The sequence below is a fragment of the Haliotis asinina genome, chromosome 10, assembly GCF_037392515.1.
Source record: "Haliotis asinina isolate JCU_RB_2024 chromosome 10, JCU_Hal_asi_v2, whole genome shotgun sequence".
Taxonomy (NCBI): domain Eukaryota; kingdom Metazoa; phylum Mollusca; class Gastropoda; order Lepetellida; family Haliotidae; genus Haliotis; species Haliotis asinina.
The window spans coordinates 44527501-44546846 of record NC_090289.1 but is presented as its reverse complement, the minus strand read 5'-3'; the positions used below and the strand labels follow the sequence as shown (position 1 = coordinate 44546846).

At 41.6% G+C, this 19346-nt stretch overlaps 2 protein-coding genes across 2 annotated transcripts in view; one reads left to right on the top strand and one right to left on the bottom strand.

Moving 5' to 3' along the window:
- Positions 1-877: 877 nt before the first annotated feature.
- Positions 878-10507, top strand: LOC137298519 (protein dcd1B-like). The gene is made up of 13 exons (XM_067830813.1): positions 878-984; positions 4544-4676; positions 5075-5172; positions 5773-5834; positions 6167-6275; positions 6589-6623; positions 6847-6941; positions 7700-7807; positions 8094-8188; positions 8576-8686; positions 8942-9056; positions 9677-9893; positions 10398-10507. The coding sequence occupies exons 1-13, from the start codon at positions 910-912 to the stop codon at positions 10468-10470; spliced, it is 1326 nt and encodes a 441-aa protein (XP_067686914.1). The 5' UTR covers positions 878-909; the 3' UTR covers positions 10471-10507.
- Positions 10508-11726: 1219 nt separating this feature from the next.
- LOC137297964 (prolyl 4-hydroxylase subunit alpha-2-like) overlaps positions 11727-19346 on the bottom strand; it is a 15104-nt gene continuing 7484 nt past the window's right edge. The window contains exons 6-13 of the mRNA XM_067829969.1: positions 18466-18630; positions 17561-17607; positions 16852-16951; positions 15709-15762; positions 15071-15112; positions 14179-14247; positions 13339-13411; positions 11727-13089 (exon numbers count right to left, since the gene is read on the bottom strand). Coding sequence (XP_067686070.1) covers positions 12989-13089; positions 13339-13411; positions 14179-14247; positions 15071-15112; positions 15709-15762; positions 16852-16951; positions 17561-17607; positions 18466-18630 — 651 coding nt within the window. The 3' untranslated portion in view covers positions 11727-12988. The remainder of the gene's footprint in view (positions 13090-13338; positions 13412-14178; positions 14248-15070; positions 15113-15708; positions 15763-16851; positions 16952-17560; positions 17608-18465; positions 18631-19346) is intronic.

Below are 19346 nucleotides of genomic sequence, written 5' to 3'. Positions count from 1 at the left end.
TTGAAGAATCGAATACATGCCGATTTCATGTATTAAATTAGGGCAATTGCATGGGCAATTTGATAAACAAAACATGCTGGTTTGATGTAAGGAAAATGTTTGTTTTAAAGTGTCAGATATGTACCCAAGGATTAGTATACTGTATTCGGTGTAATTGTGGGCACATTTACACCATGAAACGTCCAAACCCCTCAAGACTTGTATTAGAGAACAAGACATCATGCTTTCAAAACCAGACTCTAGGTCATCTCCATCTGACCACTCCAAGGCACTAATTTTGACTAAATCGGTTATTTTGTTTCAAAATCAGAAATTCAAAGAAATCATCCTCATTAAAAGACTTCAACCACCCATCAACCGCGAGGAAAGCTATTGAATATCCCTAGGACTAGGTATATTTATTCTTAATTTTAGACTGTCTTGACGTCATTCTAGACTCTAAGTTGGACATCTGTTGGAATTATTCTCTGGGTCAGAGAGACTTGGTTATTGTTTATTGTCGCACTCAGCAATATCCAAGTTACATGGCAACGGTGTGTGAATAATCGAGTCTGGCCCAGACAGTCCGGTGACCAACAGTATGAACGTGCATTTGTGCAATCAATGCAGTTATGGATATGGAAAGCATATAGGTCAGCGAGCCAGACCACCCAATCCCGTTAGGTGTTCTGGAATAATAATGGAATATTTGGAGATGAACAGTGTTGAGGGTGGAGTGAAAGACTTTCCACCTATTCGACCTTGAGCTGTAACGTCTTCACGTCATAGTTATACAAGGTCAGTAATCATATCGGCCACCTGCTGATCTTCACACATGAAGAATGAGGTGAGTTGACACGACTTCTGTGACACGATAAACTCTGACGGAAATAACACTGCTTGTTTTGTTTGACAATTGACGTGATCGAGATGCGAGTGTCTCTTCTCCTCCTAGCTGTGGGCAGCTGCTTCTCCAGTACTGAGACTGCAGACTGTGATGGCTCGGTCAGTATCAGACACAATGTGTTCTTAGGTTTTGGTACTTTTGTTAGTTTGTTTGTTTGTTTAACGACTATATACTTAACAATGTACCCGCTATATGACGCTGGTCTGTCAAAATAAGATGGACTGGACGGTCTATACGGATGGTGATTCACAGCGTGCGCCTCAATCTGCGCAGTTTGGGTACGATGACAGCGAGCCTGACCATCCGATCCATTTCTTACAAGCATTTTGTTTCTCGCACCTTGAATGGATTTTCACAAATACTGCAATACTGAGTGAATCCGCCTTAAATTTACTTTGAATACAACTAACTGTAGTACCTGTTGGGGGAGCGGAAGCTTGGTTCGATTCCTCTGTCCACGTCATAACAAAACACATTATAATGTACTCGATGTTACCATGCCTGTCTTCGGCAGTACGGAGTTAAAACTATTACTGATTGTCACGGAAGTCAGTACTCTGACCCCTTCATCCCATTCACGTTAAAATATGCAACACGATATATCAACCGCCTGGAACTATAATATCCAGACCAGTACGGGTGGCGAGGTAGTCCAGTGGAATGCAAGATAAATTCACCTCGGACAAATTCCAAGACGAACAGAAGAGAAGAAAATTTGTTTATTCTCAGCATTAGTAAGTACATTTCATCGGTATGTTGTAGAAAATATCCGGCCTATTCAGGCTTATGAGACACGACTATACATTAAAATACATGTAGTGTTAAAATGTATTGAGTATAAAACTAATAACATAATTGTCAAAACGAAGATGATGCATATAATACAAAACAATTGCACAGAATAATTACACCTTGCATTTTGTCAAGGTTATTATTATTATTGTTTCAATAACTAAATACCATTTCGAGCGATGTTTAAGACGACGTTCATACCAACTGAAAACCCCTGCGGCCAAGGCGTTATAGTTAATATTATCCTTCATCATACCAATGAAGAGGTCTGAGGCAGACACTGGTAACAGTGAATTATTATAAAGTTTCTTAATCATATCAGCACGAACAGATATTACATTTCATAAGGAAGTGAAATTCATCTTCGATTTCCCCCAAATCACAAAATTTACAAACTGGTTCCTAGAGAGGGATAGGCTACGACTGAATGTTCCTAGTTTGATTTCTAGAGGGAAAGTACCACACCTCAGTTTTAGTAATATATTGCGTCGACGTCGGTTAGATATCGAGCTTAGGTAAGCTTCAGCATTCAGACTGGATTTATGTACGTAATTTATTTCCATTAGTTAAAACCTAGATCGTTCCATCACTGATTTACCCAATCTTCTGCATCGACAAAGTGTATCCGGTCTTTAATCAGTATGAAGTCTGTTTGAGATATATTCCTAACATCGGGGATATTCAAACTAAGAGACTGTAACCAACACAGAACAAAGTTATGCCATAATTTTTGAAAGCCTTTCGACCAGTTTCGACCTTTCGAGTCGGGTCGGATCGATGGAGGAAAACTTCTTCCTCATTTAGACTGGACTTAAATTACGTACGATGCTGAACATTATTCAAACATTAAATTTTATACTCACGTCGTCCCCAGATACCGACCGCATAGTTTAGTATAGGTTGCGCAAGACTGACATATAGGGTGTTGGAGACTGTTAATGGCATTCCGCCGACGGATTTGAATTTGCTGATAAACACCCCTAGTGCCCTTTAGATACTGTAATTTAATCCTTGTTGTCATGCTTTGATAGAACAACTACATTAACATTGCAGAAGAGTTGGAGACGATTGTTTAGCTGTGTAAACTTGCACAGAACTAGCAGAACACACACACACACAAACACTCACGTACACACACACATACACACAAACACGTACACCACTCATTTTTAGCTTTAGATTATGTATGCTCATCGGCATTGCATAAAAATGTATGAATGTATGAATAAATGTATGCTCATTGTATAAATATGTCAAATATAAAAATGTGCAATGATTAATGTGGAAAATGTGCTCACAATACGTGGTATGTGCTCTTTGACCTCGTTCAATGTTAGGGGTTACAATCATTGGTCGGAGAGGTAGAGTCGTTGATACTCGAGGCGGGGTCTGTTGACGACACCTGTAAAGGTATGAATGATAATCAGCATCAAGCTTTAGTAAACTTCCGGACCCAGGTTCGGTTCCCCACATGGTTACAACGTGTGAAGCCCATTTTCTGGTGTCCCCCGCCGTGATATTGCTGGAATATTGCCAAAAGCGGCATAAAATTAAACTCACTCACTCCAGACTAACCCAAGCATCCATCAACGAACGTACATGCAAGCAAGGGTCGCTATTAACGCGACAGTGAAACATAGATTATGTTCACCCCAGCACACATAAGTGAAATTCTACAGCTGACTCCAATTGTATCCACCATGGGCAACTAGTGAGTGAAGAGCTGTCGGTAGATCGTGAATTCCTGCCAATCACGTAACTATGACTTGACGAACTGATTGAATCAGTTTAGTTTTACGCCGCACTCAGCAGTAAATCCAGCTATGTGGAGAAGGTCTGTCAATAATTGAATCTGGACCAGACAGTCCAGTGGTCACCAGCATGTGAGCATCGATCGTCACAAATTGGAGTGAGTGAGCGAGTTTAGTTTTACGCCAAGCTCAGCAATATTCCAGCTAGATGGAGGAAGTCTGTAAATAATTGCATCTGGACCAGACAATCCAGTGATCAACAAGTGAGCATAGATCTACACCCTTTATGGCAAGCATGGTTTATTGAACATCAATTTAAACCCATATCGTTACGGGGACTTGACGAATTCAAACTGTAACCAACGAGCGCACACACCTTAGGTCATGTGCACTCAAAAACGTGCCGAGTTTTGCTAAGCAAAATGATAAACAGCAGGCTGACCTATTAACTTCATTGTCGTTGATAACTGCTAGTAAATCGGTCGAAATGTAACTTGTCAAAAAAATGATAACCTCTGATGTTTGTACGTTAGTGCAGTCACAGACAGATAAGCACACTTTGCACAGGAAATAAACACACGAGTAGATAACAGTCTTTAGGCCGTGTACTCTTAACGCAGCATGGAACTGGGCGAGCTAATACTGGCAGCGTGTGTGTTTCCACTGTGATGTGGCATCCATGTTTTTGTGTTTGGACAGTGCTTCGTTTTCAGTAATCGTAAATTACAACCGTGACTCATGCCTGCGGTTCGGTTGCTTTCATCTTTGCTACTTCCTTATTTCGAAATAAAATAGCTGTTTTTTTGCTGTGTCATGTCTCGCAAGATGCTTTCTGATGTGTGTACCAGACTGAAACATATACAAGGTGATGCAGGTTTGTAAGCAGTTGCATTGCAAGAACATATAGTGCATATACGAGGTTTTTACCCGACTCTCTCTAAGTGTCTGACGCTAAACAAATTATGTAACCAAATGCTGCCTGAACATAGTCAGCTTTTAGCATATTATGAGAGTTCGACGAATGAGCAGGAACGCAATCAAATTGTACACCAGGTCGTATGAAGTGTCAGATTCGTCCATATCGTGATCAACAATGGCGGTTTCATCCCAACAGCCATCTCCCAGTGCCGTTCCAAACCTCCTCCCAGTGGAAACGCGGCCACCAACCCTCGTCAGGACGATCAAGAACGCCAAGCTGTTCACTGTAGGGACTGGGGAAGACTCATACTACATACTCCATCTGTATGGTAGGTCACAGGCAAACTGTAGCGCAAATGGGGTTGTGTGGCATTTGCCTGTGATAGGTGTAACACATAGGCAGATGTACACAGTGTAGAGATGGTGGTAATTCGATTGCATGTACATTCTCATTGAGAGCATGTAGGGGTAATCTCATTGTGGGGTGTTCGATTTATCGACCTTATGACGAGAAAGAGATAAGACGCGAAAACGACAAAATAGGACGAGAAGGGATACTGTACATCGGGCTCTCGTCTCTTGTACGCTTTTACGCACCCTAAGGCCCTAACTTTGTCCATGAAGCTAAGTACCGTCCGAAACACCAAATAAATATTTCTGTGGAAAGCATCGCGATAGACTCGATGAGATCCCGTCCTCCAGCTTATGACATACTGTACTTGTACAGGTACACCGTACGAGATGGGGTTTGCTCAGGGCAGCATCGTCAAGGACGAAGCGACATCTATGATTCAGCAAGTATGGCAGTACATGGAGGACCAGATAGTGAGTAATCAACAATCAGTAATTCCCCCGTGGAAAACCATGCAGCTTTATTCATTAAGCAATCAGCATTGCGACTTTTTGATGTAGACTTGAGCAGCATTGACAACACTGATAATTTAAAGATAGGTCTACAGAAGTGGTCTTCCTAAAACTGACATGGCGTTAGTTGCAACAAACTCGGGTAAAAATACATCGTGTCGTTTAATTTTCTTGTCAAAAGTGTGATTGTTGATCAGATGCCTTCAAATTATGTCGGAATACTGATGTGCGGCATTGGGTAAACGAAGATGTACGTTTAGACAGTTGCCCACATATCCAAGGAAATTTCGCCTAGACGGATAATCCAAACTTTTAATCCCTGTTGTTGACGTATTAGAACAGTACCTGTATACAGAATCTGTAGTCATAATTCTTTCCGCGTACTTGATCTGATATCAAGGTGTGAAATAATGCTCACTGAGATGGGACCGGGTGTGTGACAGTGTTAATGGACTTGAACCTAGATACTTCATGATGTTAATGAACATGGTCAGGTGTGTAACGGATGCAGAATTAATGTAGTGATAGTGTTGTGACCTTGCCCTCTATTGTCTCCACTAGGTAGGAGGACTGAAGAACCTGAAATTTCTTGACTGGTTCTTGGACGATGTTGCAAATTTTGGGTAAGCGATCAGATTGCAACTTAACATCAGAAAACATGCCGCGGTATATCCTTCACGTCACACCATAATGCACCTACAATTGTTTGGTCTACATCCCAGTTCCCTTTTACCTGCACAGAATATTTGCTGAGACCCTTTATGTCAACGTCACTTTTTACATACACCTTCAGTTGTATTTTCTCTTGTCTGGATGCTCAGCGCCGTTTAGTGTAGAGATCAATGGCACATGTTCTACGTTCGCTCTCTCACCCACAACACTTAACGATATTGTGGCGTTGTGTAGTTGGGCTTCATTATGTTTAACACATTGTATACCTTCTGGTTTGGTCAAGTCTGGACGTTGCCCTTGACCTCGAGTTGTTGGCGACGGAGAAGCACATATCGCAAGCGTTTTTTGACGAGGTCAGGGGACTGGCTGATGCCACTGGACAGGACTACAAGGCAGGTGTCTCCTTATTTCATAGCCAGACATCATGGAACTAGCTACACGGCCGGACCTTACAGTTAGACAGGTGTCCATTCTTTGCGACCTGGTAAATGCAACACACATTCATAATGCCGGTTGTTACTGGGGTTAGTTGTACGTTGCAGGGTGTTCTGAAAGTAGGAAATAACCTAACCATAAAACAAAACTTGATCTATCTATCTCCTGAACATTCATAATGCTGTCGCAAATTCATGTTACAACAAACTGCAATGTAATAATCGAATACAATCGATAAAATTCTGTAATTAGAAAATCATTTGTTTTCAGAAAATCTTGTACATCCATTTGATAGGTGAGCTAACGTGAGTATGCCGTCAGCCCCTTACTTTGTATTTGCATATATGATAATAAAGTAATAAATGAAGTATACTGTATACTTCAACAGTGCCCTTCATAAGGTGTTCGCAAAACGATGAGCGGATAATCCACCACCGGTGGCACTGTCATACACACACGGAAAGACAACTCAATTATTCACGATCAATCTAACTCATTCATCCTCACAACATACCGTAAATATTCCAGAAAAGGATCGTGTTCTATGATAGGCGCCTGGGGTAACAGTCTTGCTCGGAATGGATCTCTTCTCCAGCTTCGTGCCCTGGACTGGGCTGTGGATGGTCAGTAATGATAGATATAGTGACTGTACACGTCGATATTGCTTGTATTATTCTGAACCGGACAGTGGATGGTCAGTAATGTGTGTTTAGCACCATTGCTATAGTGACTGAATGGGTCGGTACTGCTTGTATTGCCCTGGACTGGGCAGTGGATGGTCAGTGTGTGTATGACACCATAAATATAGTGACTGTATACGTGCTTACTGCTTGTTTTGCTACAGCCATCACGGTCCTTCTCGCCGCCTTTACCAATATTCCATCAATATCACGGCGGGGCACACCAGAAATGCGCTTAACGCATTGTACCCATGGAGGGAATCGAACCCGAGTTTTTTTACATGAAGAGCGAACGCTTTACCACTGTGTCACCCGAGCCTTCACAACTCTCACTACCGCTGTTCAACTTCCGGGAGAGTAGGACTGTGACTTAGTCGCTTTATCCTTGTAATGACCCTGTAATCATTGGTTCGAATCCAAAATTCCCCGTAATATAGTTTTAGCTTTCTCGCCAATGTTCACGGAACAGGTTAACGTTAAAGGTATTTGCCTCGCACATCTAGCTCACAAGTCTGGTCAAAGCGAGTTAGATCCTAACTCACTTACTCACCAGTGTTCACTGAAGAGGTTAATGTTGAAGGTATTTGTCTCGCACATCTATCTTAGAAGTTTGTCCGAAGCGACTTTGATCACTCACTCACTCACTCACTCACTCACTCACTCACCCACTCTCTCACTCACTCACTACGCGTATATTACAGGCCCCTTCAAGGACTTCCCGCAGGTGACTGTGTACCATCCTGTCAACAGCACATACGGGCAACCATGGGCCAACTTCGGGTGGACTGGGTGGGTTGGTTCTATCACAGGTGAATATTTATTGTTGAGTGGTTCTATCGCAGATGAATGCTTTGGTCATGAAATTGTTCTATCACAGGGGATCTTCAGTTCCAAATGATTTATGTGTATACTGCCATATTATGAATTGAATATTACATTGCAAAAGGGTTCCCTTTAAACCATGAGACCTATACTTGACTGCCATTGTCTAGACATAGACCGGAAAATGACACCATGACAAGAAACATTGTCTTTCAATCGGTGAGTTTGTGAATACGTTTGATGATATTCCTCAAGCTCGGTATTACCTTTCAGGAATGAACTCTGTGAAAATGGCTATATCTGAGATCGGGGTATCATTCCCAGACTCTAGCTTCGGCAAGGAGTCGAGATTCGGCATCCCGTTCACTGTAGGTACACTATTTACACACTTAACAATCTCAGTGGAATCTGGGGGCGGTGGGGTTGCTTTGTGGTTAAAGCGTTCGCTCGTCATGCCGAAGGCCCGGATTCGATCCCCCACATGCGGAACCCATTTTTTTATGCCCCCAACCCGTTTACTGCTAAAAGCGACGTAAAACTACACTCACTCATTGAAACTGGATCTATGGTTTGGATACGATGGACGTAGAACTCGAATCACGGCAAATGATATCTATGTAGTTAAAGTTACCTAGCGTATGGTATTACTCGCTCTAGATCGGATATCAGCTTACCTGAGAGTGAGATGCTTTGTTTGTGATTACTGTGATATAACAGAAGTTCACTTACTTGAGCTCACCCGCATCTTCCTTCAGAACATATTGCGAGACATTCTACAGTACGACACAACACTCAATGAAGCAGTTCAGAGAATTACCAACGCCAAACGGACCTGTGACCTTCTTCTTGGGGTCGGGGACGGCAAGGTAATTGGTCATCCCGAAATACCGGACAAGGAACCCTGTGACCTCCGATTCTTTCCAGGCATCGAAAAACCCTTCAGCTTAAGAACCCTAACCCCTATTAGGGAATACACTGCTGTTCAAGAGCCGGGCATTTTCACTGCTAATATGATAATTATGTTTTTCCAATTTTACCTGTGTGTTTTGCTAACTGTGATGTCTGACATTCCGTCAAGTGTAAATGTGCTCTGTTTTTATGCGTGGTACCTATATTTTCAGAGCCAGACATTCCGCGGAGTTGAGTACTCTGCTTCCATCGCCAACTTCTACGACGACGCGACGTTGCAGCCCCTAGCGGTGTGGCATCCTCGGATCAAGGACGTCGTGTACTGGGGTGAGGCAAGGGTCACTTCAACTCTGCGAACTCTTCGCCTCCCTGTGAAGATTTCATCATGCTTATCATGGTTAAGAAACGTCCAGTGCAAGATTCTGTGTTGCTGTTATAGTTTCTAACCCTAGTCTTTTCGTTATTCCTGGCCAAATTGTACTTTCTTTCCCCTTGTAATCTCTTTCTTTACATTCTGCCTCTGTTTGGTGTTGTGCTCTGTCCTTGTGAATATTAGTGGCTCTAGCTTCAGCTTTACACGACATATGTTGCTACTGCATTCCAGCCTATAATTTTTACCTATATGCCTGTATAAACCTTTTGACTGGACAAGAGGGCTTTGATGGCATAGCTGTTTAGGTCTTTTTTAGTTTGGATCACGGTCGTGACAGAAATCTAGTCGTGGTTCAAAGAGTCTACTGAATATTTTTTGTCCTTTTGGTCAACACCGTATCACCTTTCGGCCATTTTGTTAATGACTCCTGCCTATGATGTGGTGTCCATGTTGTATTCGTCTCCTATGTTCCTGCCTATATCCTGTTCTAGCCTATATTCTCGCCTTTATCTCTGTCCATATTCTCTCCTGTATTTCTATCTGTATTCTCGCCTACATCTCTGGCTATGTGCAGGGATGGACTGGGCTTGCCCTGGTTACAGTCAGGTCCTGGCCACACAGATACAGCGGAACTACGGTCACCTTGACGCCAACGTCATCATTAGAGACGTCGTCAGCATCGTCCAGACAGGCAACATGCAGGTAGCAGTGTACGACCTCACCGGGAACATCGCCTACTTAGCCAACGCTAAGGGTTCCTACGAGAGCGGGCCCAAATACGCCTACGAGAGGTTTGTGGGATAATCTACATGTACATTTAGTTAAACACTGTTGCGTCGAAGGAGAGGGGACCCATGTAAGTACGTCGAGGTGTCATTGGTTCTACACATCACATTTCGACACAACCTTGTTTGTACTTCAAGTTTGTAAACATACGTAAGGCATTTATATATTTCATTTAAATGTACCCGTGAACTGATCCTCAGTGACCCATGCTTGTCGTAACAGGCTATTAACAGATTGCGTGGTCAGACTCGCTGAGTTGGTTTTCACATGTCATCATATTCCAGTTATGTAGATCGATGCTCATGTTGTTCATGTTGTCTGGTACAGACCTGATTGTTTACAGACAGCCTCCATATAGCTGGAATATAGATGAATCTGGCGTAAGACTAAACTCATTCAACTCAATGTTGAAAATGATTTCTTCTCCGCTGTTATTGTTTTGTCTTCGCTGTTATTGTTTTAGACAAAGCTCGCAACTGAGAAGCAATTTTATTTTTTCAATTTTTCAGACAGTTTGTGAGAATGAACATGACAGACATATTTGCTGAGCCAGTTCCAAACCTTTTACCAAATAGACACTGAATACTCTGTCCAAAATAAAGAAATACTCCTGAAACAGTATTTTGCTTAGTGAAGAGTCTAAATTGTTGCACAGGGGATTCTATGAAGCTGATAAATCATACGTGTGAATAACGGTACAATATGAATAATGATGCGTACACTAATGTTATCGCTATCATCTATGTTAAAGTTACCTTGCTGTGATGCACCATGTCCCTTCTCTGATGTTAACCTGCCACTGATTATTGAACCCGGTGAAGGCGTGGCACGTGACACCACCATACCACGTGACTACATCATGGTGAGGTTGAGTCTGCAGTGACAGCAATATTTACTCAATCCATCTTCTGATGTCCCAAGTTGAATGCCACGAGCATAGTGTCCACGGTCACATTTGAATTGATTTCACACACAACCCGCCCCACACCATGATGTTCGATCAGCTTCAACCTGTTGCCATCCCTGGCGGCCATTGTGCACAGCGGGCCGTTGTCCTACTGGATCCTGAATGAATGTAATCCTTCTAAACAACTTGTCCCGGTGCACATCATGTGAAGGAAAGCCAGTGAACTGTGACACAGCTTTTGTCCGAAAACAGCTCCAGGATGTGAGGACCGAGGGTTTCTTCATTTAAAATATTTGATTGCGTGCTTGCCGCTCAACACATTTGTTGCCTATTCTTAAGTGGTCCACTCAACATGGTGTGACCTCTGTGACGTGAACTGTATATCTTATTTTGTAACCCAAAGGTTAAGTCGCAAAGGTGTATCCATTTGATATCTCAGATGGATATCAACGACTAAAGTATGAAAGAACACTAATGGTTGGTGCATGGGTGACCCAGTGTGAATGTCACAGTATATTAGTGTGCAGAGTTTCATCCCATTTGATCAATACTCATGATGGTGATCACAGGAGTGTTTGGTCAACACTGAAGTATTCGCTGGATACCGGCAATATTCACTGGATACCGCCATATTGCCGAAATATTGCTGGGTGCAGCAAAATACTGCATATACCGCATCTTTTTTTCAAGCCAGGATGTATTGATTCGCCTTGTTTAGGGTCTTTCTCGACGTATGGTTTAGTTATATAGGCGCCAAAGAAACCCGTGGTCGTGGATTTGAATCCTGATCTGTTCCTGTTATGAAGGCACCATATGTACGCTCCTGACTTTCACCAAACTGGAAACCGTCTCAGACCTGCATCACTTCGAAGTTTCAGCCCCTCACTCACTCACACACTGACACACTCACTTTTGACAGGCGACACATAAAAGTGTTTAAACGAGCTTTATTTGTCATAATTACACACAACATTAAAACAAAAACATTTTTCGTTTCCTTGCTGTAAAACAGGTTGACTATGATAGCATTTCTAACTCCTTTTTTCAAAATGGCCAATGTTAAATCGTCAGTTGAAGCACCAATGATAACCAGGGCTTCAAGAGATGTTAACACGCTAGTGAACGAGAAGAGTTAGACGATCCACATGACCTTGCTGCCAAAATATTACTGCCTTGCGTTACATTTAGCCTTCACGCTAACAGTAGTTTGTCTTTATTGTGTCTGCTAACTGCACCATAGACTGGATGATGATGTACTCCATGTCAGATAATACAGCAACAAAGTATCACTGGTCGAGGTAAGCAGTAAGTAAGTAGATAGGCCTGATTAAGTACACAGACTCAGAGAAGCGCTGAAACCTTTGTGAAAAGTCTTCTCGATTGTGACATTTCACTATAAACACAACTACAGTAGTCTGCCTTCGAGTTTTAGACGACTGACATGGTTTGAAGTAAACTTACTGAACAATTCTGAGACTACTTTCTCCGAACAGGCAACTTCGTTTTGCTGGGCTGTTTATATTTTCTACAGTCTGAAACATTAAGTCACTTGATCTCTCACCACACACATACACAACCATCTGACAGGGATACTATAAAACACAGGGTTAACTTCCTCGCCATATCAAGAATGTAACGAGGAACATACACTCCGGTGACCGCCATTTACACTGATATTGGTTTTAAGTACATGTGTTAAAGGGTGACTGGGGAACGTCATTTACACTGATATTGGCTTTAAGTACATGTGTTAAAGGGTAACTGGGGAACGTCATTTGCACTGAGATTTAAGTATAGGTGTTAAAGGGTATCTGGGGACCGTCATTTACACTGATATTGGCTTTACGTACATCTGTTAAAGGGTATCTGGGGACCTAAATTTACATTAATATTGGCTTTAAGTACATGTGTTAAAGGATAACTGGGGAACGTCATTTGCACTGAGATTTAAGTATTGATGTTAAAGGGTATCTGGGGACCTAAATTTACATTTAATATTGGCTTTAAGTACATGCGTTGAAGGGTATCTGGGGACAGTCATTTACACTGATATTGGCTTTAAGTACATGTGTTAACGGGTATCTGGGGACAGTCATTTTCACTGATATTGGCTTTAAGTACATGTGTTAAAGGGTGACTGATGTGATGATGTATGAGCAACACCCCCTGCAATGATGACGTCAGGAGGTCAACTTAATACGCCAACTTCCATTTTCCGTTCTTATCCCACAAGTCGTTGTCATAGAGACGGCACCTGCTCTTGACCTTCCTTTCGTACAGAGACTGAACAGCAACTGCAATACAAAAATTGATATGAACTACAAAAACTATTTTGGATAATTATCGATTAAACTTATTTTCAGAATCTAGTTTTAGCCGAAGGATTGTACATGTACATGAAAAAATGAGTATTTTTAACCTCAATACGATAAAATACCTTGAATTGTACATGCGATGTATGTGAATGAAAACACTTTAACAGTTTTTCAAATCCAATGCGATGAATATTTTCCATGTAAGAATCTGATCAAAGTTCTACTCACGCCATTGGACGCCATATGACACGGGACAAATGTTCAGAGTACTTTTCATCGGGAAGAAAAATATAGTACTACCCTAAAACAGAAACATTAATGATATCTGTATTAACAGGGAAGATAGTACACAGCATAACGTTGAGTCACAATACATGTCGACGCTCATTAATAACGCTTTTAGGGTGTTAAATGTAAAGATGCGCTACACTTTGCCTGTGCGTTCATTAATAAAGCTTTTAGGGTGTTAAGTGTAAAGATGCGCTACATTATTGGTCGAGTCAGTGGAACAGCGTGGACTCCATTTTCGTTCTGGGCTACCTGGGACATATATATGTTGCAGTCATATTGTGAAATTTCAGTCGTTCCGTGACATGACTAAGAGGATCAGCCATTTCGCGTCATATTGTGTAACAAAAATCAGCATGCTTCAGCCATTCCATGAAATGACGCGAAATGGCTGACCTCCTTAGTACTCTCACGAAATAGCTGATTTCACAATCTGACTGTAACATACGTAAACCAAGGTTCCGGTGATGCGCTTTAAGATGACATTAGCATCCCTACCGACTGGGTACTCATTGACGGTATGGTGAAAAGCGGCTAATCTAACAATGTCACTCGCTAAAAGACACACTACATTGTAAATAGAAACTGAGTTAACGCACGCTTTCTATACAGTAAAACCTTGTAAATACAAACTATGTTAAATGGGTTACTAAACAGTAGGAACTTGTTCGTGCAACCTGTTTCAACTCAGTCTTCAAGTGCAACGTGACTTGTTTAACATCATGGATGATACTTGTTACGCCTTCACAAGACAACACCGTTCACGTTTACGCTACTCACAATGTTGGGAGTTATCTTTAGTTTGTATTTAGGAAATACAAATTCCCCGCCGTTGTAGTCGTCGTTCAGCTGGAAGGAGATGAAGACACGAAATATATCAACGCTACTCACGAGACAGAATTATTCAAAACGAAAACGCTAAACACTACAAAGGCAATGATCTTGATTCGACAACTAACTTGACAAAGGGGCGCTGGGGTAACCTACTGGTTAAAGCATTCGGCCGAAGACCCAAAATATTATCAAAAGCTGACTTGATGTGCATGCTACGATTAGAACTGTTTCCTACCACCTAGTAATTACAAAACCCATATACTATACAATAAACCTATTATTCACAAAACGCATACACTATTCAATAAACCTATTATTTACAAAACCCATATACTATACAATAAATCTATTATTTACTAAACCCAAATACTATACAACAAACCTATCACACACAAAACCCATACACTATACAATAAACCTGTTATTTACAAAACCCATGTACTATACAATAAACCTATTATTTACAAAACCCATGTACTGTACAATACACTTATTATTTACAAAACCCAAATACTATACAATAAACCTATTATTTACAAAACCCAAATACTATACAACAAACCTATCATATACAAAACCCATATACTATACAATAAACCTATTATTTACAAAATGCATATACTATACAATAAACCTATTACTTACAAAATGCATATACTATACAATAAAACCACTTGAAAATCAGGGTAAAATTTGGTACATTGGGTGATACGTGGATATTGAAATTCGATGCTCATGATGTCAATCACTGGACTATTTTAGACAACCAGAAAAACGAAACAACATGTTTTAAAAATCACGCCTGTTGTATGAAATGAGTAAATATTGATACACTTACAAACGTGAAGAATGATCCAATATGGCCGCCAAGGTTCGGCAACTGAAATATAAAACAGTTTACACATCATCATATCCTGAATCTTCAACCTCCGGGTTCGAATTTGACCTACAGTTATCCATGGTTATCAGTGGTGTCTACCGGGATCGGGTGGTCGGACTCGCCGAGCTGGTTGACACATGCCATAGTATCCCAGTTGCATATATCGAAGCTCATGTTGTTGGTCGCTGGATTGTTTGGTCCAGACTCGATTACTTTCAGACCGCTGCCTTATTGCTGGAATATTGCTGAGTGAGGAGTAATTCACCATCTACTCCGTGGGCACTGCCAGCTTATATAATTACAGCATTCTCCTGAGCAAGACAGCTTATTTGAAAAATCAAGTCTTTGGTAGGCAATTTGAAGCCCGAAGTAATTATACATACAGCACGTTTTTATCTCTTAAAACTGTCATGTGAAAATTCAACTTTTCATTATTATATAACGTTCGCAATGGACTGTCACATATTGGGGACACTAACCCCCATCATTGGTCAGAAAAAGACCAGCCTTTTTGTGTCATTATTTGGTATATTTGGAATTGATTTAGGGAGTGAGACTACGGCCTCAGCTAGTTTACACAAGATCTGGCTACTCACGTTTTCTTTATCTTGGGCCCTGAAGTACATGCCTTCCAGGCTGATCTGTCGGATCTAGAATAAGAAGTTTCATCAGATCATCGTATGGTAAACGAGGATATACTGGGACATTACGTAGGGACACACATGTTGGGAGGTGGGGGAACGGTACGCTCTTTCCACGGTGCAGTACGTACAAGACCTTTGGTTCGGTATATTAGATCATGATGCAGAAAATTGACAAGAGCCAAACCATAATTGTATGATAACATGAAAACATAACCATAATCGTTTATGACATTTTATGACTAGATAGAAATGACGGTACGAAAACCGAAAATACGGTACCGAAGGCAAAAAGCGCGGTAATACCGTTTCACCCCACCACATACATCATAGCACCACTGGCTATATAGTTCGGTGGGAATGCGTACTACGAACTGAGGTTGTATTGAAGTAAGGGGTTACTGTATTACATTGCCTAATATAAAACCAATATACAGTTTGCACTGACAGCTACTGACAATACTACCGTTCCTTATCTAGCCTCATGTAAGAATGTCGAGTTTTGATTGGTCCACGTGACTTTGATAAAATGCCATGTACATCCATCATGATACGCCAGCGGGAGTATAAAAGTCGTGTACTCCCGCTGCGAAGGTCATATCACCCCGCTACGCCTCGGTGACGACGCGAAGTGAGAAAAGCGTGCATCGACAAGCCTTTAGTAACGTGCGTTGCATTGAGGTCAAACGATCAGCTGGTGTCAACATGGCAGCAAGTCGATTCGATGCGTGTTGTTTTGTTTTGATTGGTGACACGATGTGATAACTTATAATGTCACCGTTCACATCTGACTACAGCATAGCATCTTACTGCAACAGAGCTGACGAACAGACTGCAGCAGATGTACAGATACTGCTTTAATGACTATTGACTGTGGACAAAACTGTAGTGAATATGTACGTAGATGTATATTTAATGTAGATCTAAAGCTACAATGTTAAATTTACTGTGCGTCCAAATACAATGTTTTTACTGTATGTCTAAGCTACAATGTCTGTTTACTGTAGATGTAAAGCAACAGTGTTCATTTACTGTAAATGTGAACTGTAGTCAGTGTTTGTGTAATCTGATGCTTGTCATCGTTTGCTATTTCCTTACCTCCACAGTTCCCTTTTCGAATGGCCATATCATTGGTGATTTCAGGTGCATGAATCTTGACTCATACTGTTTGTATGCATACGTAGGCAACGGCTGAAAACTGAAACAAACATGCCACATCTTACAAAAGTACTTGCTTTGACGATATCTAACTGCACAAATCCGTACAGCTTAGGGGTGCTTATAACACTCATACCTTAACACGGAGTTAATTTAACATCGACAGGAAAGTGAGTGAGTTTAGTTTTACCCCGGTCTCAGCAATATTCCTGCAATATCACTTCGGGGGCACCAGAAGTGGGCTTCACACAATTGTGGGGAATCGAACTCTGGTTTTGGCGTGAGGAGCGAACACTGTCTCATTCACGCTAATATTTAACTCCGACTTTCTCTCATAATGTACAACACGTTATAAAAGTTAATGCGTTTGATCAGATTCTACGTTTCAACTTTAAAGCAATTATTCTGAGGGTGCGGGTTTGAATCCCGAATGGGACTCATCCCCCAAAAAAGTACTAGAATTTGTAATACAAGAAAATGAAATCCCAAATATGACATATGTTGCAAATATTCAGAAATACAGAAAATGCAAGAGGTCCCGATTTGATTGAATAACCTAAGTTTGTCAAACGAGCACGCATTCATAAACCATAGGCCACGCCCACCAACGGACTAACGGCTTGTTTATCTTTACTGTTCGGTTACTTACGTAAAGTCCGGGGAACTGTAGCGGCTGCTTGTTGACATTTCCCGATACTGAAACAAATAACCGCAGTCAGTACACAATGTGTGAGAGGAAACATTTCAAAATACTTCTACTACTACTACTGCTGCTGCTGCTGCTACTACTACTACTACTACAGCTGCTGCTGCTACTACTACAACTGCTACTACTACTACTAATGCTACTACTACAGCTGCTACAACTACTACTACTACAACTGCTGCTGCTGCTACTACAACTACAACTTCTACTTCTATTTCTACTTACCCGTGAAGGTCACGGGGTAGAATAGGCCTTCAGCAACCCATGCTTGCCATAAAAGGCGACTCAGCTTGTCGTAAGAGGTGACTAACGGGATCGGGTGGTCAGGCTCGCTGACTTGGTTGACACATGTCATCAGTTCCCAATTGCGCAGATCGATGCTCATGTTGTTGATCACTGGATTGTCTGGTCCAGACTCGATTATTTACAGACCGCCGCCATATAGCTGTAATATTGGTGAGTGCGGCGAAAAACTAAACTCACTCACTCACTCTATTTCTACTTGCTGCTGCAAGTACTAGTACTACCGCTACATCTAGTACTCCCCAGCTGTTACTACTGTTGTGGCCGCTACCTGCAGCAACAACGTCTGTCACTACCACCTCTAATAGAAAACTGCTACAACAACAGTTACTACTGCCTCCACGACGACGCAAAACAACAACTACTTCGTCAGCAGAACCCGCCACACCTACAGCAATACAAAAACAACTACTAACAACACAAAACAACATCTATTGCTACAGCTATCAAAACCAACTACTGCAACAGCAACTACTACTACATGTTCCACATCAACAACTACAACCGCCATTCCAACTGCATCAACAACTACAACAGCCACTTACTGCTTTTGATGCGATTCTCATCATGACTTTCAAGAGGTTCGGCTTCATGGTAGAGTGGAACTCGACTACGGGTGGATCCATGTGATGATACTCCGCCTTCTCGAACACCAGGAAGTGTCGAGTTGGAAGCAGGGCACAGTGAAGGCGGGACATCTGGGCAGCGCTCTGAAGGCGGACAATGACACGTCAGAATGGTGACTGTTTCAACGCATTATTGGGCAATTTCCATACTGTACACATTAAACAACAAAATGTCATAAAATCATTTAGAATTCATTTAGCAATATTCATGTTTCATTGATTGGACGTATGTGTGATAGTATCAGATCGGTATTTACCCATGGTCAAACGCAGGACAGTTGTTTGTTACGTAGATCCAGGATCGATTCTACTTTTGTGAATCTGTGAAGCACTGCACATCAAAGGTGCTCGCGTCACTGCGAGGAGTAAATATTTTTATGCGAAAATTTTGAGATGACCCCAACTTGAAACGCTTCACAGTACAATATATCTTGTACTGTGGAGCGTTTCAAGGCGGGGGTTATCTCAACATTTTCATATTTAAAAACATCTTTAACCCTCGCAATGACACGAACGCCTGTAATGCGCAGGGCCTAATCGTGCAGTACAACATTAACACTAAGGCTATTGTAAGTTAGGCTATTGTGAGTTAAGATGATCTGAACGCTAAAATATTCTGGAACCTGCCGCGGGAACATTGCTGGTCTAACACAACACCCGCGAAATTTTAGCTTCCAATACAGCGTAAGTGAGTGCAGTTTTACGTCGCTATTACAATAACTCCAAAATATGCAAAAATATTGTCTTCACGCAATGTATCCATGGGGGGAATCGAACCGGGGCCATCGGCGTGAACTACT